This window comes from Ascaphus truei, chromosome 4 (genome assembly GCF_040206685.1).
Source record: "Ascaphus truei isolate aAscTru1 chromosome 4, aAscTru1.hap1, whole genome shotgun sequence".
In the NCBI taxonomy this organism is placed as follows: domain Eukaryota; kingdom Metazoa; phylum Chordata; class Amphibia; order Anura; family Ascaphidae; genus Ascaphus; species Ascaphus truei.
In genome coordinates this window covers 107,268,237-107,293,543 of record NC_134486.1, presented here as the reverse complement: position 1 = coordinate 107,293,543, position 25,307 = coordinate 107,268,237, and the positions used below count along the sequence as shown (strand labels likewise).

The 25,307-nt window shown below is 42.2% G+C and overlaps 1 protein-coding gene and 1 long non-coding RNA gene across 15 annotated transcripts in view; one reads left to right on the top strand and one right to left on the bottom strand.

Annotated features, from left to right (window-relative positions):
* BCL2L11 (BCL2 like 11) overlaps nt 1-21,054 on the top strand; it is a 47,301-nt gene extending 26,247 nt beyond the window's left edge. For all 4 annotated transcript variants that reach the window (XM_075596357.1, XM_075596359.1, XM_075596355.1 and 1 more), the window contains exon 4: nt 13,430-21,054. In XM_075596357.1, the coding sequence (XP_075452472.1) occupies nt 13,430-13,528 (99 nt within the window). In that variant the 3' untranslated portion in view covers nt 13,529-21,054. The remainder of the gene's footprint in view (nt 1-13,429) is intronic.
* LOC142493000 (uncharacterized) overlaps nt 1-25,307 on the bottom strand; it is a 728,952-nt gene that overhangs the window by 170,799 nt on the left and 532,846 nt on the right. For all 11 annotated transcript variants that reach the window (XR_012800954.1, XR_012800951.1, XR_012800957.1 and 8 more), the window contains one exon: nt 11,480-11,708. This is a non-coding gene — a long non-coding RNA (uncharacterized LOC142493000). The remainder of the gene's footprint in view (nt 1-11,479; nt 11,709-25,307) is intronic.

The following is a 25,307-nucleotide window of genomic DNA, read 5'->3' as shown; positions in this document are numbered from 1 at the left end:
GCCAGCACTGAACCTATACTTCTCCTAGACCAAATGCGCTATTTGAACTTTGCATGTTATGTAGATGAAAAATAATTATGACTCTTCTCTAATGCTCTTGATTCACAGTAAGGAGACAGCTGTTTATTTTTTAATATAGCAATATTGGAAGAATGTTTGCAGGGCTAAAGCTCTGGAATATGGGGGCAGCATTGGGGTCCTTTTCCTTCTATTATTTCACATCCTTCGGTACTACAGGTCTGTTCATAATCACCTCCCCCCCACCTCCTTCTCCATTTAAGCTTTCACTGATCAATTTCACCCAAGCCATAGTTTCAGTACAATAAATAGCTATTTTCCGCTTCTCATTTGTAGGGAGTGTGCACACACAGGAATGCTCGATGTAAAGGTTTGTTTGCATTTGGTTCAGTGGGGATGTATACACTTCAAGTTATTAGGATGCTGTTGCCAGCACACAGCCACCCGGCCTGCTCGAATGCTAGAAAGCGGAAGTCTGGCTGAGATGCCAAAATACAATCATTGCTGCTTTCCACAAACTTCTACAATGATCTACTTTGTCAATTAAGGAAAAGCAATTTTGTGTTTTCCTGACTACAATAGACTGCTATTTAGTTAAAATAGCAACATGACTAGACAGGGCCTTGCACAGAAATTAATAATAATGCTAAATGAGCGGTTCCAGATGGGCTCTGTCAGTGTGAGCTCCAAGCAGAATCGAGGTGGGGCAAAGCTGCTCACTTCCTCTTCAAACATGAGGGCTGTACACAGACCTGTTTCATGCATTAGGGCTTGGTGAAAGGCAATGGACCTGTGAGAACCACACTTGAAAAAATATATTGGGTGTATCCAGCCCCCCAAAAATGTAGCCCTTTTAACATCAGAGGTTCAGGATGCACCTTGTTCTGTTCCCTCTTGTGCCACAGGAGTTGACCATTAAGCCTCCCTGACATCTGTGTATGCAGCTTTGCCATAACGCTTTTTGGGGACGGGGGAATATTCATTACACATGTAGAATAACAAAGCATTGCATTCAGAATAATCTTAATATACATGTGTATTTTTAATGCGATGACCATGTTACAACACTGTACACAATGTCACTGTGCCAGCTTGCTATCTAATTTTTGGTGTATGAGGCACAGGTAGTTCACTCTAGCATGTGAACTGGTACTTTTTGATTAAAACTTGGTTCACATTACTGGTCTCACTTTTTTTGTTTGAGAAGCGTCCCAATCGGAAACAAAGCTTGGTACTTAATTAGATTTGTTTTTACACTAGACGCCCATGAGTGTCTGTTTTCCTACCCTCTATACTTGGCTAAATCGGATATGTGCGTGGGTGTGTAATATTTTCCGTTATTCCTTCACCCAGCCAAATGTTTAAAATCCCCCATAAAATAATAGAGTATCCTCTTCAACATCCCACGATCTGTAATACCAAACATACATACGTGTTTGTCCATCACATTTCTTTGCATTTAAGTGACAGAGCAGATTTCCAGAAGGCTTAATGTGCCTAGATTCATTTCAGAGTTTTTGCAGTGACCTTAATCTTTTGGCAAGCTGTAAATCAAGCTTCCTTTTGCAGCCAAAATAGTTGACATTGATTGTTACTTATGCTGACTTTCTCACCATGAGGGGGGGGGGTGTTAAAGACTTTCTTTTGTATAACCTCCTTTCTTTTACCCCTTCAGTTTTCAAAAGAGCTGGCATAAACGCGGTGTAGTCAACACAACACACACACATTTCTGTCAAAAAGGGAAAGGAGTGCTACTGAGATTGTGACCTCATGTAATATAACAAAAGGCCAAAAACCTCAGTGCTTTAGTCAATTCTTGGACGTTTGGGACATCTCCCTGGTTGCAAGATCACTCACCCCACCTTTTTAATGGCATTTCTGGCTATGCACCTGTGAATGACCAGTCTATTAAAGACAACTCTCCTTCTATTAGAGAGGTTATGAGTGCTTTTTGCAGGTGCAGCAGTGTTAGGACCTACAGGTGGACAATACCGAGACGACATGCTTTTAGGCTTAAAATAATTTGCCAAAGAATTGAACTATATGACCCTTGCTTATGAAAAGAAAAACTGATGTATTTAACTATATAATTTGTCATATTGGATGTAGCAATCTGGCGTTATTTTTGTAGCACAAACAAATGCCATTAATCAATATGCCATGAACCCGTATACTGCATCCTAGAGGAGATTTTAATTTCCCTTCGTTGGAATGGAGTTACTCTTCAATATGCTGTGAAGCTGCGGTCCTCTGTAGTGAATACACATCATTTAGCGGTTACATCTGTATGATCGGGGTAAAAAAACACTTCTACATTCAGAGGCCCCTAAGTAATTAATTTTCCAAAAAATTCAATCAGCCACACTGCTGCTATTTGCATGGTTAGGCTTTGCATTTTTATTAAATTATTTGGCAAATAAAAATACAAACTGAGCACATTGACATCTCAGACAGGTACACAACCTGCATGCCCCCCTCTTCGCACACAATGCTTCCAGGGCAGCCAAGGATTCAGGGTAATGACGTGCAAATGAGCGCACTCTCTCTTTTTGCTTCTTATTCATTTTGGACCCTGATTGGCTTCACACCAATTTTTTGAGCGTGTCGTGGGTTAAGAAGTGCATGGCCAGTAAACCTACCCAGACAGCAGCTGTTTCAACTTTTTGTGTCTCATTTGTGTGAGGATTGTTTACCAGCTTTGCAATGTGAAGCTGGGAGTGGTTACAACAGACCGTTGTTGGGAGTGAAAAATGGACAAATACCCTTCACCGTACTGTGTACAGTAAATGAAAATACCACCTGTGAACACATTCACATGTCTCAGACAGGTCTGCAGCCCTGTCTTCCCCATATCTTGGCACACCATGGGTTTTTTTGGCAGGTAGGTGGGAATGCACCTTTACGTTAGAGCAGGGGTGAGCAAACTTTTTAGGCCGAGCCCCCCTTTTATCCATGAAATTTCTCGGGGGCCCCCCCCTGCCTGATGTAATCAATCACATGAGAAAAAAAAACCTTTATTAAACGGTATACAATGAAAATACAAATATGTCTAAATACTTACATATTTCAACAGCTCGCGCTTGCAAAATTAGGCTGCGTCCACGCTGCTTCTGAGAGCGGTGACATCACCAACTCTCCAAGCATGAGCACAGGGTGTCCTGCATAATTTTGCAAGCACGAGCGGGGAAGTGGTTTCACTTTTTTTTATTTATTTTTTTCATTTTTGTACATTCTTGTACATTCATAGTATGATTGCTATAGTGGCAGCCTACCCTTTCACTTGCAGAGGATTGCAGCGAAGCAGGTTGCCAGCGGAGGAGAGCAGGAACACAGCGCTATTGCAGGGCAGGCACAGGAAGGAGGGGCGTTTTGACATCACAGCACTGGGGCGTGCTCCTCCCTATACCTCCGAAGCCCCCACGCGTGCGCACACACACCATCACATGGCCGCCACCTGCACTATCCTGTTAGCCCGCCCGTGCACATCTTCGGCTGCCTGCCCGCGCACATCTTCTTGGCCGCCCGCGCAAAGCTTTTTCGCCCTCCCGCGCACAGTGTCTGCCGGACACGCACCCAGGTTTCGCCGCACGCGCCCCCTAAATAATTTTGCTCCCCCCCCCCCCCCCAGTTTGTGCACCGCTGCATTCAATCGCAACACTTACTCAATCACAACTGACACAACACCCACACACACTCTATCAGAACACACACAATCTCAGACAAGGCACACTCAATTACAACAAATACACAATCAACACACAACACTCAATCACAACACACACACAGACTCAACCAACAGACACAACACATACTCAATCACAACCAACACAAACACGATGCACACACACACACAATCACAACTGACACAACACACACTCAATCACAACACATAATCACAGACAAGGCACACTCAATCTCACACACACACTTTCACTGGGGGGTGGGGTGGGGGAGGAAGGCGTATTAAGCCTGCTCCAGTCCCCCATGTGCTGCTGAAAACTGGGACAGGAGGTGGGCTTGTCTGTGTGCAGGGAAGGCCCCACCCCCGCTGCAGGCAGACAGCAGAGAAGCAGCAGCCGCCCGTGCAAAGCTCTGCCCGCCCCCAGGTTTCACCGCACGCAGCCTGCGCGCCCCCTCCCCCCCTAAATAATCTTGCGCACTGCTGCTGTACAAATATTTGTCCAGAAGTCTAAAGTCCCTCAACTCATCTTTTTCGTGCTCGTGTGATCCACGCTTGTCTCATTCCTAAGAGGAAATTTTTATCTTGTTTTACGCCCGCCTGGCACGTAAACACAGCAACCACAAATCTTAGTTGATCAGAAAATATATAATGTATATTAGATAAGAGGATGAATAAAAGGACCCTGGGCGGAATCTTAAAACCCAGACGATGAGCTGTGAAATATCTGGCTGGTAAGAATAATCCATTATTTACTCAACTCCAGTTTAGTGGAGTTTATATATGCTAACCCAGTTGGGCATGATTGGTGTGTTAGATTGTATGCGTGCTCCGATGCGGACAGCCTGTGTGATGTGCTAGGTCATCTAATTGCACATAAACAGTTGTACATTTTAGGCACCCCATAAATATCTGGCCTGCTATGGGCAGGCAGTGGGCAATTCATTTTGCACTATGCATAGGGGTATATACAGTCAAGTGCAATCATTGAACAGTAATGACTATCGAACTACATTTTTCTATAAAGTAATACTGTTTCCTCCTCCCCCGCCCCCCTTCAGATCCGTAATATTGCAATGAAAAATATTGCATAAATAATTAAATAGGTCTTGAATATTTAACATTGCTTTTTGTTTTTTTGCGTTCGCCACATTTTTGGGAAGAGTTACATTTGGTTCTCAACAGCAGTCAAGAGAGGATATTAATTTCCCTGCCTTAGTTGGGAGTATAGGTTTTTGCAGGAAACTACTTTCCAGCAGCTGTGTTGGGAGTGGTAAGGCACCCGTCACTCTGCCAGGGTCTGGTCTGCGGTAAGAACTGTAACCCAAGGAAAGATTTCCGGTTGAAAGCAGCCGTCCACATTAAAGTTATCCGAACACACTCAATCCAGTCTGGATACCTTTTGCAGGGCTTTTCTTGGCACAGGGCAGTGTTTCTTTGCATTCAATCCCGGGCTCCTTCTCTAAAACTGAACATTAAAATAAGGATGCAAGAGTTGTGTGTTTTTTTTTTTTAAATATATAGAGTGGTCCCGTTCTCTCCCTCCATGATACTGAAATTTGAGAAACTACGGTGCGGAGGGGAGGTATACATGAAGCTCCGGGTATTGGAGAACGAGAACCATTAACTGCTATAGAAGTAAATAGCCATGAGCTCCGACTAAGCTCCAATACCTGTTAGCAGACCTGCTTAAAATACCTCGCCAGTTGCAGTTCCAGCTGAAATTAGGGGTGATGGAGTGCTGCAGCACTCCCTCATCCCCTAGATTTCAACTTGGCTGTTGGAACCTCTTATGTGCTCCGCTTTTCAGACTGGTAAGGCAAAGGCTCTGCATGGCTGCTCTGATCTATCCATGTCAATGCCATCAGCAAAACAATACAAAGTAAATCGGGTTTGCAATGCATGAGTCCTGCTGGATGTGGAGCCAGGCTCACATGACAACCCCCACTGATCAGGTAATAGTACTAGGACTAGCATGGAGTGTGGTCACACACACTATAGCTCTAGTTGCCCAAGTTAAAACAAACAAACACACATGGAATACTGTCGAATCTGTTGCAGCTAGCATTACCTGTTAACAGAGCAACAGCAGTGTTCTTTACATAGACACTTTATAATACTTTATTTCATATAGTGCTTTTTCCCAGATCGGACTCAAAGCGTTTCGCAATTACAGTATAGTGCGCAGTACCCAGCACATAGATTGTAAGAGCATTTGGGCAGGGACTGTGTCGGTAACAATGCAATGCATTTGGTGCCTGAGACACAGGGATAGAGTGACTGACTTGCCCAAGGTCACAAAGCACCAACACGAGGAATTGAACCAGGCCCCCCCTGATTCAAACTCTGTTATACATAGGTTGCTGGTGTCACTGTATAGACAATGGAGGGCTTGAAAGCCCAACATACATTGGCTTATTTAGTTGGTACGTAGCTTGCACCCTTCCTACCAACAACCTACTTGATTTTCACATTTAGAAGGCTCATTAACAAACTAGACAGTAGATATACAATTGTACATTTTCTGACATACAGTATGTAGGGTATTTGTTTTTCTACTTTAAGCAACCATGACCTCAGTGTGTACCTGGTATGCAAGCCCAAGCAAAGCAGCCCCAAACCTCCTTGAGAAACTCTGACTGTACAAGCTATGCAAGTCAGCAGGATATAAGCATCAGAAGAATCCCCGGGTCAGAAGGATTTTGGTCGCTGCAAAGTAAAACACACTGTGTATTTAGTCACAAATACACGCAGTAAAAGAAAAGAAAATACTGCTATGTTATAGAGCAGGGAACAGCCTTTGATTACTAGCACGAGACGTGCAGACACACTTCAGTGTTTTCTGTTTAAGCGCCTCACTGCTGGGCTATGCATGACCACAAATGATCTCAAGAAGCCAGTGACAGATGTGTGTTGATCAGCGCAATTTATACACACCATTTCTATACATATGCAACAAAAACAGAGGATTTGTGACCAAGGCTTTGTAGGCAAAAATATTTCTTATTTCCCCAGCAAAGTTTGCTTCTGGTTTGTGTCGTTTCTAAGAATCCTTTTTATGGGAAGTTCTTATGGTCTCTTGTTTTTTTTTTTTTCTGATCACGTATTCCTATACTACAGTACTAAAAGGGAACTATAGAAGAAAAAAGAAACACACAAATTTGGCAGATGATTTTACCACAGTTTTACAGACTAGGACGATTGAGGGAACAGGTTTTCAGACAAACGTGACATGAGCAACCACAATTACATATTTTAACGGTGCAAAAGCTGTATTCCCCCTCACACCAGACCCTGCAAAAATGACAACGTGCTTCCCACAGGAACAAGGGTTTGAGGCACCTTGAAATTCACACACGATTGCATACAAATCCGTTTCATTGCTAGCATATCCATGGCTGCCAATTTACCGGAAAACAGAAGTTGTGCCGTAATTTCTGTACCGTAAGTAACCCCAAGACAGATGAGTTTATACAAAACCCACTATTGGAAATAAACAGGAACCTAAAGCTGCAGTTTATCCTACAAGAGAAAAATCAGACCACAAAATGAACTCGTATCGCAGACTTTCTATGTACGAGTCAAAAAGGGTCTTCCATTTTTGTGTTTTGTTTTTAAAAGACCTACCTGTAATGCAAGGGAGATGTATCAGTTAACCCCCCCCCCCCCAAAAAAAAAAACCTAAACAATGATGGTATTTAGCATGCCTAATTCTGCGCTTGTTTTTTTTATTGTTATACTGTTCGGATTGTTCCATGTCAGTTGTACAACAATCAATATTTTTGAGAAAAACGTTAGGATGAGCTACTGCTTCCGTAACTCAGATGTTATGAACAATTACGCTCATATAACGGTGGTTACAAAACTTGGCAACAAAAAGGAGTGCGATTACAGCATGTGGAGTATGCAAGATATTTACAGTACTCCCATAGGTGTCTGTTCAATAAGGCTCTGCAGGAGTTCAGTTACCCTCAGATAACATGCTATGCAAATTTATAGGAAACTGGCACTCCCTGCTCTTACACAAACGCGGCCCTCTTATTGAAAATGTTGTGTGAACTGCCTCTAGTTTGGGCTTTAGGCCTCGGTCCCGCTGCGCTCGGTGGCGCGGGCAGCCACACGAGTTCCCCACCAGCAGGGGAATCCTGCGGAGCCGGTCCCGGTCCCGGTCCCCCCTGGCTGCACAGCTTACTACACGCTGTGACGCGTCAGCCGCTATGGGATACAAGAGAATGGTGTTCCCTAGCGTTGACGCGTCACGTGGTGTGGCTGTGAGCCAATGGGGAGGGGAGGCTTCGGGGAGCGGGGAGGAGTGTGGAGTGAAAGCAGCGTGAGTGTCTGTGTGTGTGTGCGTGTGCGCGTGTGTGTGTGTGTGTGTGCGTGTGCGTGTGTGTGTGCGTGTGCGTGTGCGTGTGTGTGTGTGTGTGTGTGTTGTTTTACTTACCCGAGCCATGGAGGGAGGGGGGGAGAGTAGCGGGTCCCTCCGCTCAAGCCACGCCCCCCCTCCCGCTCAAACCTCCCACTCCCGCCCACCTCCCGCTCCCTACAGACCGCATATCGCGGTCTGTGTATGTCAGCGCCCCGCCTGTCTGCAGTGCGGGCGCGCTGACTCTGGGAGCGGGGCCTTAGCCTAAGAAGCACTTCTTCCTGTTCCCCTCCGCTCCACAGCTCAGAACTAGACAGAAGGCGGAAAAGCATGCCTGATTCTCTGTACACTGAAATCTTGGTGACACATCTGCTCTACAGCATACACTTCATGTTCTAACACTGGGGGGTGCAAGATTATTTAGGGGGGGCACAGGCTGCGTGCGGCGAAACATGGGGACGGGCAGAGCTGTGCACGGGAAGCCAAGAAGCAGCTCCGTGCCGCTGCTTCTCTGTGCTGTCTACCTGCAGCGGGGGTGGGGCCTTCCCTGCACACAAACAAGCCCTCCTCCTCCTGTCCCAGTTTTCAGCAGCACATGGGGGACTGGAGCAGGCTTAATACTCCCTCCCCCCCCCAGGTGAAAGTGTGTGATTGAGTGTGCCTTGTCTGTGATTTTGTGTGTTGTTTGTGTTGCTTGTGATTGAGTGTGTTGTCTGTTGATTGGGTGTGTTGTGTTGGTTGTGATTGGGTGTGTTGGATGTGATTATGTGTTGTGAGTGTTGTAATTGAATGCAGTGGTGCACAAACTGGGGGGGGGGGGGGCCCTTGAGGGGGCACAAGATTATTTTGGGGGTGCGCGGCCGGCAGACGCGCGGGAGGGCGAAAAAGCTGTGCGCGGGCGGGCGGGCAGCCAAAGATGTGCGCGGGCGGGCTAACAGGATAGTGCAGGTGGCGGCCACGTGATGGTGTGTGTGTTTTGCGCGGGCGCTTCGGAGGAATGGGGGAGGAGCACGCCCCAGCTCTGTGATGTAAAACGCCCCTCCTTCCTGTGCCTGCCCTGCAATAGCGCTGGGTTCCTCCGCATTCAACCTGCTTCGCTGCGATCCTCTGCCAGTGAAAGGGTAGGCTGCCACTATATCAAACATACTATGAAGGTACAGAAATAATGTAAAAAAAAAAAAGTGAAACCACTTCCCCGCTCGTGCTTGCAAAATTATGCAGGACACCCTGCACTCATGCTTGGAGAGTTGATGTCACCGCTCTCAGAAGCAGCGTGGCCTAATTTTGCAAGCGCAAGCTGTTGAAATATGTAAGTATTTAGACATATTTGTATTTACATTGTATACCGTTTAATAAAGGTTTTTTTTTCTCGTGATTTTAATTACATCAGGCAGGGGGGGGCCCAAGAAATTTCATGGATAAAAAGGGGGGCTCGGCATAAAGTTTGCTCACCCCTGTAATGTACAGTACCCTCTGCATTTTTGCTGTTCTTTGGCTGCCCTCTGTATTGTAATGCAAAGTGCAAGTCTCTGGTCTTTGGCAGTATGTGTTTGTTTTGTGTTTTGTTTTCCTTTACAGTAGACACGTATTTTATTTTTGAGATCTAAATCTCACTATATTTGTATTCTAACTTTATGGCAACTCCCCCTTCACCACTCGGCTGTTTTTAACAGCTCCTCCAATCTTTATTTTTCCACTAGCTGAGAGACCCGGCGTTGCCCGTGAGTTAAATTTCCTGCTCCCGCCTCTCCCCCCTATTTGTGTGCTCCCCCTCTCCCACCCCCAAGGGGGAAGGAGGGACAGTGGAGAGGAGAGGGAGGGGGGCAGTGGACAGGAGGGGGGGACAGAAGACAGGAGGGGGGGGACAGTGGGAGGTGAGGTGAGGTGAGTGAGCGCTGGGGAGGGAGGTGAGGCCTAGCCTGAGGAAAGAGAGAGCGACATCTGGTGGGAGCAGCTGCAGGAGGAAGAGGGTACTTCCGGAGGCTGCCTGGCCACTGCCTGTCCCCCCGCCGGGAGGGAAGTGTGTGTGTGTGTGTGTGTGTGTGTGTGTGTGTGTGTGTGTGTGTGTGTGTGTGTGTGTGTGTGTGTGTGTGTGTGTGTGTGTGTGTGTGTGTGTGTGTGTGTGTGTGTGTGTGTGTGTGTACACACAGGGGTGAGAGTGTGAGATGAACTTACCAAGGACTCTGCAGGGCTTCTTTGGGGGTATGCTGTCAGTGCAAGTGTGTGACAGTGAAGTAGGTGTGTGTCAGTGATGTCAGTGTAAGTTTTGGCCAATGACAGTCGTGTGGGCGGTGTGTGTCACAGTGGGGCGTACCTCTTGGGCAATGACAGTCGGGGTGGCCACGGACCAATCACATTCACCGCAGCTAGTACCAACCTTTGATTTTATATATTAAGATGGGCACTTAATTTTTTTTTTTTTTTTTTTTATCCTTTTACATTGTTTCTTCACAGTATTAAACTGCAAATACGCCATATTGGTCTCGCGTCTATTTGATCAGGTTTTTTTTTTAAATGTATTTCTTTTACAATACGTTGCATGAAGCCCACACATGCTTGTAAATAAAATTTAAAAAAAAAAAAGCTCTTTAATTAAAGTAGAAGTCCATGTTTTGGCAAATTGACTCCGTGCTGAAATGAGTCTAATGCCGTTTTTGTATGAATGCATTTACTCCGCTCCACACCATCTGTGTCCGTTACCCCTGAATCTGGACAGCAATGAAATGGCAAGAACTGAGGCGCAATCCCATCGCTGAAAATTACTGCGTTGAGACGAGCAACGTAAATCTCTACCCTAACTCGCAGCACTGCATGTGGAAAAGTCGCTTTTTCGTCTGAAATTCATTACATTTTTACAGCACTCATTGTATTTACATATGTGCATTAAACCTGGGCTTCAGTCCATGTGCCATGCAGTAGCATTTGTTTTTTGTTGGCAATAGGACGCGGTTCGAGTTATTACAATAATAATAATTGTATAAAAACAAAATGCACAAGACAACCCCCCCCCCCTTTGCTATTGTTGCAATTTTTTTTATTTTATAAAATTACAGCAAATGCCTTATTGTGAATATCTGTTTTTTCGAGTAAAAATATGCTTGAGTGGGTGGGGGTAAGATCCTCTTAAATTTGTGTGTGCAACATGTTTGGCACGTGCTAAAGCAATCAAGGAACACTATTTCAATATCGTGCAAGTGTGAATTAGTGTAGCATCATGGAGCACGACTAAGAAGACATGGTTAAGTATAATGCTGTGATGGGTCACTGAACCAATGGAATTTTTTTGGTTGTTTTACCGTATGATTACAATAAAGATTTGGTAATAGAGAAAATGTGAGGCATACATGGTAATAAAAATAGCAGCCAGGAGTACAATCCAACAAGCCGTGAGATAAGAAGAATACTAGTTATCTTACTGTGCTTGTATGCGCCTGTAAATCCAGGTTCATGGTCTGTTGTCTTGAAGTCGCAAAGCTGGGAATAGTTTGGTCCCAAATGCACCTCCCATGGTTGAGAAAATGGGGAGAGAAAAGTGGTTCATCTTGACTCCCATCCTCCAGAGCTGCTTCATGATGTAGTCTTTACATAATCCACAATTGGATCTCCAGTGGTTCTCCCAGTAAGCATAATTGTTCAATGCATTTCCTGAGGAGAGAATAAAGGGGGGAGAGGGGGGAATGACATTTATTTTCTTTGAAAATTTACCAAAAGTCGAAATGCAGCAAAGTTTCTATGGTTTTTATAAATGATACAATAAATGTGCATTGTTCCTGGGATGTGCAAAAGACAAAGGAGTCCAATCCAGTTTCTAGAAGTGGAACTTTGGATTGTACGCTACTTTTTAAAAAAAAATCTTCATTCTCATGGCGCATTACACTCCTACTCTAGTAGCAAAGTGGTGAGAGAGTTTAACAACTAATATACTAAGTACTTGAGACAAATTTGAACATTTTTTCACAAATGGCTGAATATCCAAAATGGAAATTGTGATATGAAAATCCTGCAGATTTTGACCGTAGTGTACATTGGTAAAAAGCATAATCGTAGCTTATGCACATATCAAAATATACAATATAAGCGTGGTGCTCAAGGAGCTAAAAAGATGCTGAGGTCAAGGGAAAAAAATTGTACGGCAAGAATTCAAAAGTGCTGTTTGTCAGTGGGTGCTAGGGCTGCAAAAAAAAGACAAACCCTCCACCAACGTTCACAAAAATTGACAACCTTTTTGTAAAACCAAGATATTCCCTTTTTGAAGTTTCATATTTTCACAACTTTTAGCACCTGCAAATATCCATAATTAACCTAAGGTTTCAAAGCGCCCATCTCTTTTGCAGAGACCCTTACAGCACACACCATTGTGAGTACAATGGTTTCCATGTTGGCACCAAAAGCATTAATTAAGCTGAACATCTACCCCAAAAAGGGGTTTATATTTTTATAAGCGGAATTATATTGTACAATGCTAATAAATGTACACACCATTTATCTCTCGGGCTGCTTTGTGGAATATGCTTGGATTTCGGTTTTGGGTTTCAACCAAAAAAACATTGGTTATTTTGCATTTACGGTTAAAACCGCTTACAAACTGGAAACTGAGCATTTCCTTGGAATTCCACCTCTTGTCACAACCGAGCCGCAGGTAGGAGATAAAGACAACCTATGGTTGTCCATTTGTTTTTCATAAACAACGATTTTTTTTTTTTTTGTTATTTTTTTTTATAAAAAAAATGAAAGCATTGAAAAAAAAAACTCAATTGAAAACACTGACTTCACGTCAGTATGATGTGTTGAACAAGACTGTAGCATGCGATTTTAAAAGGCATACCATCCAGGTTATGTTTACAGGTTTCATAAGGGATAACACAAATAAAAATTCACAAGATCTAATTTCTCATGTGAAAATTGTCCTTAATCGGGTAAAGCGAAGTTGGATGACCAAAAACCCCTTGGGAATTTTTTTTTGTTTAATGGTTTAAATGTGGGAGGATAGATATCTTCTTCCTCATTGCTTTCATGGTAACCAAATGCTTTGGTGCGTGTTTATAATATATTTTGGGTTGAGACTGGTTCAACTGTGCCAGGCATCCCATACAGACTGTTAATAATTTTCGTCTTTCCCATCTTTCAAATCAGAACAAATCCACAGAAAATAAAAACGTGCATAGAAGCTTTTTTGCAGGTTCATTGGCAATCTAAGCACTTTCTTATCAGACTCTTCTTTTGTATGGCACTCTTACAGTATGTATATGATTCATATGACTTGGGTCTCACAGTTATACGTAATGAAACCTACAACTACTGAAAAACTATATTGATGCAAAATTAACGTTTTTTTTCCTTTCTTCTTCTGCATTTCTCCTTGACAGGGATTCTTGGATAACCAGCACCCAGTGGCAGACCATGACCAAGTGATGATTCTGCGTGTGGTGCATTACATCATCCGTCTCGTTCGGAGGATGCAGTGACTGATGCTGATGGATCTTGGGCTATGAAGAAGTGTCCTGGTTATTTTTTCTGTTCCCAGCTGAAGGAGACCAGTGCAAATTCGTCAGCACAACTTAAATACATATGCAATTCACAAGGCTCTACACCCTCAATGTGCCATTGGGAGTGAAATCCCTCTGCTAACAAACTTGAGGCATGTCTGAAAGATATGTCTGAGCTGTCGGGGTGTTGATGCCATGATGAACTTTAAAAGATGGATTTTTGCAGAAGATATTTTTTAAAGCAGACATGTTTATTTTAAATATATAGGAAAATAAATCCTCAACCTTTTAGTCATCTGCTGAAATGGTCCTCTTTCCACTCCATCTTAGACAACCGGTGGGGTTTTCTGCAGCGATAACCAAGCCGATCCACAGAGCTGCCTTACTTTGTACCACACAAACACAAAAAGGTGGTGTGACGGCACAGGGAATACATTTTTTTTGAGACTGTAATACCCCTCCTTCCCAGTTTTACACATCAAGTCTTTCCAAGCAACAGATGAATCGCCTCTACAAGAGCCTTCATAAATGACTCTATCTGGAATCTGTTGACTCTAATACAACGCACCGCCAGTTGAAGGATACGTTACTGGAAAATATTGTGCACTTGTAGAAGGGAGTAATGTTCCTCCACAGAACCCGTTTGACATGCAGTACCTTCTTTGCAGAATCCTGGAAGTTTCTGATTTTTTAGGTTCTTTACCCTAGAACCCTTTCTTTCTACCTGGATTTGTATCTGTCAAATTTTTGTGGACACATCCGCTAACCATGTTTACATGACATCTGCTACTTTCTCCTCTGTCTTTCAGTGTAAAAATGTTTAATACCAGTGACGGCTTAGTATGGTGCCCACGTTGTATAATTTTCTCCCATCACTTACATACAGGTACGACACCGGATTACTGGGACATATCCTTTGTAGGGCAGTAAAGGGACCATGTGTGTGTTTACGGGACCAACCATTTCTCACTCTGGCACAGATTTACTAAGAGGTGGTAAGTCAGATACTGTATGGGTCATTCTTTCGAATGACCCATAAGGTGCCTTCACGGTTACCACCGTTTAATAAATCTGGACGGAATCCCTTTTTGTAGTACAAAAATTGTGGCCTGTAAATTTATGCTACTGAACCTCTTTGGTAGCAAAAGGGTTTACATAACAACTGTCCCAGGTACACAAGTTACTATTTCTGTGTATATATGTAGGTAGTCGGTAAACAGGGTAGATGATGAAATGTCTTCATATCCCTGTTTGCATCATCAATTGTTAGTTATCAGTTTTACTCCTGCAGCACTTCAGCGACTTGCAGTGAAGACGTTGTATTGCCTGTTAACTTTCATAAGCACAATTTCTTACATGGTGCCATTTTATTTGGGGGGAGGGTGGGGGGGGGGATGAGAACTGAACTAATGGCCTACTATAAGCTACTAATTCCCTTTTCGCTTTAATGCATGAGTGCACTTTTTCCAGGATTCAGGGGACTCCCTCCTGTACCCCACTGATCAGTATTGTAATTTTTCTACAGAGATGGTATCCAGTAATGGTTTTTGTTTGCATTGAATTCTACCAACCCCCATGTTCTTTGCACAAGTGGATTTAATTGTGCCAATGACCATTTATGTATGGTTTGTGCAACAGCATTTCATATCTGTAAGTGATCTTGCTGCTGCTTTTAATAGTTGTATGTATGCTTATACATACATATAGAACACAGAATCTATCTATCCCCCCCAAAACCGTGCCAGGTCTAATCTTGTTTCTATAGGGTTCATGCATCAAGTGTATTGCACCCGTTCTGCCATTAATAACCATTGACTTAAATGAGTATCAAGCACCTTTATGGGTGTGATAACCCGTAAAGGTGCTTGATACATGTCACCCAATAGGCTCTGCCACCATTTCGATAACAAAAGTAGGATACCATTCCTATAGTGGAGTTCTTTGTTTGAAAGGGTCTGTGATGCATTTGCAGACCAATACAGTGCAGGCCCTCTGGTAAAAATGGACTTAAACAACATTGTGTAAGTAGTGTAGATCAGCATATATAAACTCGAGTAATGCTGTACACGTCTTGTTTTCTGAAAGTAGAGGTGGCTACGGAGGGTGTGGAACATGTAGTCCTAGGCTCTTGATTTATTCTGTACACTGTATCTTCCTGAACTGCAACTTTAATGCTAAATCCCTGTTTTTTGTGTCTAAATAATTGAACATGGGAAAATAGAAGTACATTGTAACACTAGTTCTACCTTTCGTAGGTGAACTGGCATTTGTGGCATTATAGACCCAAAAGAGAAATTAGGTCACGTCTCACTTTTTGTTTACCGATTTTTCAACACTCCTGTATTCATGGTTTTAAGATAAGCATGGTTTTTTCTTCTTCTACGTATTGAAGCACTTGATGGATTGTATGTAGAAAGTGTATGGGCACCGATGGCTATAAATTTGGAATTAAGGCCCATGCATCGTCAGTGAATCAGGAAATGAAAGGATTGCTAGAATTCATAGTGTAGATTAAGTTGCCATTTGATTTAATCTAATCTGACTAGGCTCAGCCAGGTCAGGTTTCACATTCTGTTCGGTCAAGAACCTCAGTTGTATGATGCTTGGTGAGTAACTTCGCAAGCGAGTGGCCTTAAGCTCTCTTGAATGTGATCATCCTTTTATTTGGATCTTCATTTCAGCAGACTGGTTGTCAATACGCGGTTTTGTTCACCCTTGGCTTAGTTGACCTTGTCCCATGATGAGGTATCTGGCGTTTAAAATTATCTTGTTTGGTATGGACCGTCTGGCAAGAAACAGACTGGTCATACCTTTCATTGTCCCATTTACCAAAGGAAGATGAGAAGCCATTTATTTACTACCGACCAAGAAGCTTGTACCTTTTTGCTTAGTTAAGCTTAGTTTAGAGTAACTTGAGTATGAGGTTGGATGGATTGTTGACATACTCAGTAGATTACCATTGAACCTCTTGGGTCCTTTACTCCCATTTTCCCAGTCATCCACCAGTATGCATAATAGATGCAGGAGAAGGGTTACATGTAATGCTTTGTGTCCCAGGTGCTTCAGAATTTTCTGTCTAAACCATCTGTGCCTTTTTAGATGAACCAAAGATATTTACGTGCTGGTCCGTAATCTGTGAAATTTGGGTATAACTGCACCCATGTATCATAGAGAAACTGGAAGTGTCACAACATTTCTACTGGTCACTCACATCATAAAGAGTGGCTTTTTAATTGAACAAAATAGAACTGTATGTGTATCTATATGAAAATCTATACATATATTGTATTGGGTGCCATTTATTTTACATTGTTTCAACACCCTCTACTGGTTGTTTGCCTGGTGGTAGTAGGTCACTTTTGAATATCAACATAGCGACAGAGAGGGTTGTTATGCCAGCTGCAGGGGAAGAAACCGGTGCAAGAGGCTTCGGTCTAGTAGAGTGCAGATTAGATCTGCACACCTTGTGGCACGCCTGTTATGCATCTCATCTGCTTCTTGAGGTGATTTCTCAGGATCATATTTTTTTTTTCCCTCAGTGCCTTAAGCATCAGTGCCACTTACTCTGCCATGTATAGGTAAATTATAAATTGGGTAGCGCTAACAAAGCCTATCAGAACCATATCTGATCTGTCACATTGACCCAGATCAGTTGTCTCCTAGAACCCAAAGGAGTGAGAGGGCTGAACTAAACAAACAAACGTCTAAAGTTCTGTCTTCAAAGAGTGAGATGTAATTGACGTCTAAGACCTATTCAAATTGTTGAACAGGATTAGGACAGACAATAGTTATAAACAGTTACATGCTATAGGGTTCTGCATCCAAACCCCCAAGACCTGAGACCGCCGTTGGCCATGGGACAATAGGGGGCATCTAGCATGCTGTATCTTTAAAGTTCATGATAATAGGGTCAAAGTGTTGCGGTCTGGTTATTGGCTTCAGTGCTACCTGGTTTATTTTGCAAGCCTTTCGGGCAGCTCAGGGGTTAAACCTTTCCTGCTGGAGAGGCCCGTAAAAAGCTCTGCTCTGCAGTACATTTGTGCCACCTGGCAGAAAATGGGTTAATACACCCGAGCCGGGACCCAGAAGTATAAAAAGAAACAGAGCGGGGGAGCCTCGCCCTGTACGTGCACCGCTTTGCTTGTGCTGTTCCTCAGTCCCCCATTGATTTTGATTTGAAGTAGCGGTCTTGTCCGCTTTTGAGTAAGTAGTTTTCCTTATCTCTGGAAATTACAAACCGAAAGTCATCGCTTCACTATGCCACCACATTACTGTAAATACAGGCGTATTTATTAGCAGTCGGACGCTTTAACTGAGCCAAATCTCTCTGCGTGCAATGTTTGTTCATATTTACTGTCGCTGTAAGATTTTAATCTACATTTAACCTCTTCTGTGCCATATGGTCTCGAAACACATTTCAGCCACGCTGGCACTCCAGGGTGTTAAATGTAACTGCTACAAAATAGAAATAAAATTGTACATATTGTAGAGTGTATATACTTTGCTTCACTGTATCTTACAGATGTATATTTATTGTCTTCTGGTTATTTAATTTCCTGTTAGGTTCTTGGAGAAAAAAAGCTTCATTTTCAAATGCTTCTTATCGCCCCCCCCCCCCCCCCCCCCCCGTGGTATTACATGGATTTGGTGATTTATCGATGTACGCTGTGCTCAGGCAGTACTGTGAATTGATCGTGTACTGCTAATTGTGTCGGTTATGTGGTACATTATAACAATACCACAGACTAATTGTATTTTCTGATAGATATATCTATCTCCTTTTCCTTAAACACACACACGCATTATTCCTATAGAGGCATCTTACAACAAATGTAGCCTCCAGAAGTTGGAACAAAAGTCTAAAATAAAACAATTGATCCTGTTTAGGATTAAGCTATTTTGTATTTGGGATGTTACAGGAATTATCAAAGAGGCTGACATACTGCTCTGTAATAGTGCTGCAGTGCATAACTTTTGTATGTAGATGGATAGGGGCAGGTTTGTGTCTGGTATCTGTGAAGGAATAACGAATTGCAGCCTCTTTGATACGTCCGTAATTCATGACTCCTAAAAAGCATAAATATTGCTGTAATACTGTATATTTGAGCGTGCATATATACATATGTTAACGTGTTTGAGTATGCAGTTTAGATTTTGTTTTATACCTTTGCCGGCTCTAATGATTCAGCTTGGATATGAGTCTTGATGGGTTGAGTTCCTTATATGATGGCACTTAATAAAAGCTGCATTCACTCTTGTCTTGGCAACATACAAAGATTAAACCTAGACGTACTACTGACCTTGTTATTTACTTGATCTATGGAATTCCATATCTTGTATCATAATGTAGGCTTTAAATCCAGACTCAAACTGCCTCTATTGTACTGGCTGTGCTCTGTTCTTCTAACCTCCCTGCATACTCTATGTATAGCCAGTGTAAAAATAGACCTGATCTTTCACATTCTCTCATGGACTGAAAAATGGTTCTGATTAACATGGTGAGAGACATTATAAAAGCAGTCTTTTTAAGAGGTGAACATGCATTTCTAAATTGTGGCTAATATGTGGGAGCAGCGTCAAAGTGAACAAAATTTATATATGCTTTAATTTTAGTGATGGGTAAGAGTCAATGCAGCTTTATGCAGGGACTTGTATACAGGTGTAACCCATGCCACTGACGAGCGGTCCATGCAAGTCACAACTGGGGACGGTGTGGCTGTGCAAATCACATCTTGCATTAAGTATCTGTGACCACTATTTTAAGGTGGTGTGGGTGTATATCAATGGCAATCTAAAAACCTGGTTGAGCCAAAGCTCAAGGCAAAAGTCACACCTGTAAGTGCCTCCACCTTTCTAGTAGGCATGAGCGTGTGACCGGTAACCACACACCTATCTTGATGCACCAAGGCTACTGACTATGCCCATGGGGTCTTGATGAACCCCTCCTGCAACAAGTGTCTAAAAGCCACTGCACTGTTGCAGTGCAATTCTATTGTTTGCACTACTACTGTACAGCAATCCATAGGACTTCTGTTTTTGATCTGTGGATCCAATTAATAAGCCATTGCTTGGCTCATACCCTAAAAAAAAAAATATATGTATATATTCTCCTCTATCTGACAGATTCAGGCCAAACTGACTACTTCTATAATTGCACTTTTTTTATTGTGTTTTTTTTACAGCGGCATTTATTGTCTGGTAATTACCACAGTATAACAGTGGGACATTTTAATCACCCCTTCAATTTTGATCATTAACTGCACCTGTGATGACTGATTCACCTCTTTACAGCCAAATGTTCATCACAAGCAAGAGTAATAATGGTCATAGGGTAAATCCTGCCACTGGGACAACTCAGCACGGCCCAGCTGTCAGTGTACAGTTTGCTGCACCAAAACCTGCTGCGGCTTCTCATCAGGGTGCCAGTTTCATGTGACTGGTTGTAGAACAATGTTCCTACTTGGCCGCTTTGGTTGTGGCTTGTGCAACACCTAAATACTTAAATTTATCTGTGCAAACTGCAGGCAACCAATGTTAAGGCTAAATCTTGGTGATTGACCAGTCGGGTATACATATCTTTACATCATATTTGAACATTTGAAAATCTTTTATTATTTCCAATGTACTCGGAAAGGGAGTAAGAGATTATCAATCGCCTAGTTTTTATCCTGTTTAAACCTTTTATATCATTATCATTAGTTTTCATCCAGCTTGAGTCTTTGCTTTTAACTTTTTTAAAGTCTCTTGAGACATGGTACTCTGCGTGGCTGAGGTGCAACTATGCCCAGGAACCAGTGTGAGACTTCCATGCCCAGTCTGCAACTACCATCATTTTTGCTTTCAGAGGGGCAAGCAATGCTTTGCTGGCCCGTCCGGCTGCAGAGGTGTTCCAGATGCCCTGTCTACTTTCAGAGGTTTTGGCAATGCATCTTAGAAGGAGCAATCCCACACACCTCATATCTTAACTAAAGTTTGGTTGGTACAGGTGCTTCCTTACTTACTCAGCAAAGTCTGTGAATTCCATACTCCTGCCCATCCCTAGCGAGGAGTCTACTAGCCAGCACCTCCTGTTTGCATAGCAGTTAACACTTTCATTGTCGGGAAGTGTGAGTCTTCACTGCAGAGCAATGCCCACTGATCCATGAAAAAAAGTAAAAGAAAATGTATCTAAATGGTTTTTCTCTATTGCCCCATATTTTAATGTGGTGTGTTTTTTTTTTTTTTACGCTAGTTACTGTATAAACTTTTATTGAGTTGGGGCCAGAGCCCTGACGAAGAGCCTTGTGCTGATTTAATCACTAATGTCTTTCATAGGACCCAGCATTTGTAGCATTTTAGTGTCCTGCAATTCCCCCTGGCTCTCTTGTGTTTTGCACTGATTAATTTTTGACAGGGTAATTGCCACTTTACTTGTGCAATATTGCTGTATATAATGCAGATTTTTTTTTCTTTTGTAAGATCTGTTAAGGAATTTTATATAAATAATAAATATGTTTCAAGAACTTTCCATGAGTTGTGTTTTTTTTTTGTTTTTTTAAACGCTTGTCATTTTTTCCTCTTCTCGTTTTAGAATAATTTCCTACTTCTTTTTAAAAATAATTTTTAAACATTTTATAAGGTAAAATAGGTTTCAATTGTTGGGTTCTCCAACTTCTCCATCCAAACACAATCTAAAATGTTTTTTCTAACTAAATGCAAAAAGGGTGTTTTTTTTTTTTTTTCTCCTAAATGCATATAGGGCTATTATAATAGGTGTAAAAGGTGTTTTATCAGGGGTAAATGCAATCTAATTATGGATAATCCATGACACCCCATCCCATTGTACTAAAATCTTTTTCAGTGTTGGTAATTACTTTTGGGGTATTGAAGGTTCACTTAAACATCAATTTGATTACCTTATTTATTAAAATACTAGGAAAGCTAGTTTCAAATACTCCTTTATTAAGTATGACCAAGAAACCATAACCATGCTAAAGATGTAGCAAACATGATTGCATCCCCTGGTACACTCCCGCAGTTAAAATAGTTTAATAGTCCCGTCCCCTTCATGCACATTTTTACACATACCGTGGTTGTGTATGTCTCACTGCATTGCCCAACAGGTTGCGGTAATGTTGGCTACATTTGTATATACTAAACTAGAAATTCAATATTTCCACTGTTTTCTTACTTCATCAACTGGATTGAATTTAATCAATAAACCATTAGCACTAACTTGGCAGCCAGGAGAGAGTATGTGCAACGCATAGATTAACCATCTGCAGTTACTTCCACATTTTAGGAGGGGGTGGGAATAGAGCAGTGGTTCCCAACTCCAGTCCTCAAGAACCCCCAGCACGTCAGGGTTTAAGAATTGCCCAGGTGGCTCAATCCGTAGCTGTCATTTTGTCTGAACCACCTGTGCTGAAGCAGGGATATCCTTTACCTGACCTTTTTTGGGGGGGGTTCTTGAGGACTGAAGTTGAGAGTTTAAGAGCATAGACCAGGTTAACAAAATGACCTGCTCCACTAAATGTGTCGTCTAGTGGAAAAGGAGGGGTGTAACTAGGGAGAATCTAACTAGGCGCAGAGAGAACAGAACCCTATACTGTGCACTCAAAGGAAAAACTACTCCAAATAATACATCGTGTATTAGATAACTCTGTTTAAAAACATGATAAAAGAACTAGAGGGGTAGTGACGCTGTATATTATTGTGTAAAGTAAGCATGTGTGGTCTAGGTAGAGTGGTACTTGGTTACTGTGGATGAGGCACTTAATCGTGGTGATACTGTGCCGCGGTGGTCTGTTAAAGCCTTCCAAATTGAAGGAAGAACCTATTGCCAGATACTTCCCTGTCAGGTGGTCTCTTATGTATTCCCTACACTTAATTAGGGATCATAACACAAACTAAAAAAAAGTGAATCTAAAATGTAAACGTCTCATAGATAAACGAGGCACTCAAAACGGTGACAAAAACCCTTGGTGGGAAAAAAAACTACTATAAAAAATAAAATTACCAACTGATGGTAAAATAGTAGTAGTCTGTATAATTCCTATCTGTAGCAGCATCGCTTGTGTTTTTTTTTTTATTGAGATATATATATCTCTCTCTTTGGAATTTGGTTTATTCCTCAGAAGCAGCTCATCCGGGCCATCTACCATATATAGTATTTTTTTATTTCTGCCAATATTTCATGTTACACAACTTTTCTGTTTTATTTGTTTCATTTATTTATTATCTTTTAGCGCTAGACTATTTATTTACATACATACATACATACTAGAAGCAGGCACTCCTGGACTTGGAAAAACAAAAGTTTTAATGCAAAACCATCCATGTTTCAGCTCTACAGGAGCCATTTTCAAGACGTCTTGAGAGATTCTTATAGAGAGCCGAAACATTGATGGTTTTGCAATAAACGTTTATTTTTCCAAGTCCCAGGAGTGCCTGCTTCCATCATCCTGTATTCCAGTCCATAGCTGTTTGCACAAAGGCAAGATACTTTTTTCAGTTGAAAGAAAGAAAAAAAAATACACACTAATTTTAGAAGCAGCTGGAAAGAAAACACTTGCACACTGTCTGTCCCTCGGTTTGAGCTTCCTGCCACAAGCAACATGGCTGTTTCAGGTCCCCCAAGGTGGAGATTCTTCCATTTCACCCTGCTACCTCATACATCTGACTGCTGTTTGGCTCTCAAATTGGATGGGCCCGTTATAAGGGGAGTATGTACTTTCAACTTAAGGATTTTTTTTTTTTTTTTTATAATATTATTGTGGAAAACGTGCGCGCGCGCGCGTGTGTGTGTGTGTGTGTGTGTGTGTGTACGCACACACGATCGATCAGAAAAGTCCCAATCGCGCAGACTGTCAACATAAGGCAATGAACTTAAGCAAATAATAGTATTCAATCCATCCACTTCCTTGCTGCATGTATCAATGGAGGGGGCTCCGTTCTCTCACCAAACGATCTAGAAAGATCTTCAAAAAGTAACAACAAAGAAGGCACAGTGCACCAGTGTGAAAGGCAGAAGGTGTCTTGAAAAACACACAAACGTACAATGAAATAAGTAACAATGAAGCTCCATGCAGTCCCAGTGAGAGCAGAAAATGTACAAAGCTGTGATTCTGATGGGACCCAGTGCAGCAGGTCCCCCGACACTGCTCGCAGTACCCGGGTAACATGGGGACCACAATAAAAGGCTCAACAGCCAATTCACTGCTGAGGCGTCCTACACGCGACCGCGCTGGCACGTCTGTGCTAAACGTGTTTAGGTCGTTGCTAATTGGAACGTCAATACGCAAGCGGTGGTAAGGTGTTTTTATTTATTTATTTTTCTTTTTTTTTTTACTTATTTCAATGCAAGTTTGTGATCTGTTTGTGTGTTTTTCCAATACACCTTCTGCCTTTCACTCTAGTGCGCTGTGCCTTCTTTGTTGTTATACACATACATACAGTGGCCAGCTTCATTGATCTCTTTCGGTGCAACATACCGTGGTATTCTGCGTTATTGCTGCCACTGAATCCTATGGAAACTCTGTGATATTCTGTGTTCTAATGGGATATGTTGTTTTCTGTGGGAACAATGAAGTCTGCTACATCTCTATGTATATATTCATAGCTCCGTGTTGACATCTCGCTACAGAACAATCATTAGGCTACAAGGCATTCTAATGGAGGGATAAAAGCACCAAACAGAAAAAGGGATGTTGTGGGGTTTCGGCATGTTTTTTCCACCCCCTTTTTTAAATTTAATCGACAAAAAAAATTCCATAGTGATTACAAATAATTGTCACGAATTTCCTCATATAAAGCTGGGACTGTTTTTCGTCAGAGTTCCAGCACCTTCTTTCCTTACCAAAAAAAAAACACCACTGCATAAATGTTAATATTAAGGGAATCACAGTTGTCAAACGCTTACAAACTTAAAACGGGTTATCAAACTGCCCCACTTTAATGTTGGTTGTTTGGGACCACAGAGAATTGATCCAGTGAAGGAGAAAAAAGCGGAGCACAGCTATAGCAAAAACTGGGGCTAAGCAAACCAAGATGTGGTTAAAAATACATTTTATTGGAGGGGTGACAACATGGGAAGGTGGCGGGGAGGACTCTGACGTGTTTCGCGCTGCAATAACGCTTTGTCGAAGAGAGTACAACATCTATCATGTGGATGAAGACAATGCACTTCTGATAAACCTTATGCTCTAGGATGTATAGCCTGATCCGTATATGTGGAGATTAGATTTACAGGCAGACGTTGGTTCTATTTCTCCTCTAGATCTAGGCATTATACATATCCCTTTATACATGACATGCTCAGTGGTTTAAGCAACACTTCAATAGACTCACAGATGTATAACATATATGTCCTCCACATCAATGAAAAAGGATTATTTTGACATTTATACATTGTCATACAAAACATACTCTGATGCACTGAGATTTGGGACTCTGTTCTCTTGCTTTTTGTTTGGGACCACAATCCTTACATAAACTCTTTTCATCAGTTCCCTATATACGTATATAACATGTAATTTAGAAATGTTGGACCTGGATATATAATTCAGTTCTAGCAATGATAGGCAAACCACAAACTACAGTAGAGAGCTGCCCAAGTTAACATTTGAAGGGTTTCAAGGGCCACCACTAATGTTTCTGTGGACCACAGTCTGAGAATCCCTAATATAAGGGACATGATCTAGGTGACCAACAGAGACAGCAGGAGCGGGCGGAAGTGCAGTGGTTACAGTGCTTGACCGAGAGGGTCAAATAAGGCATT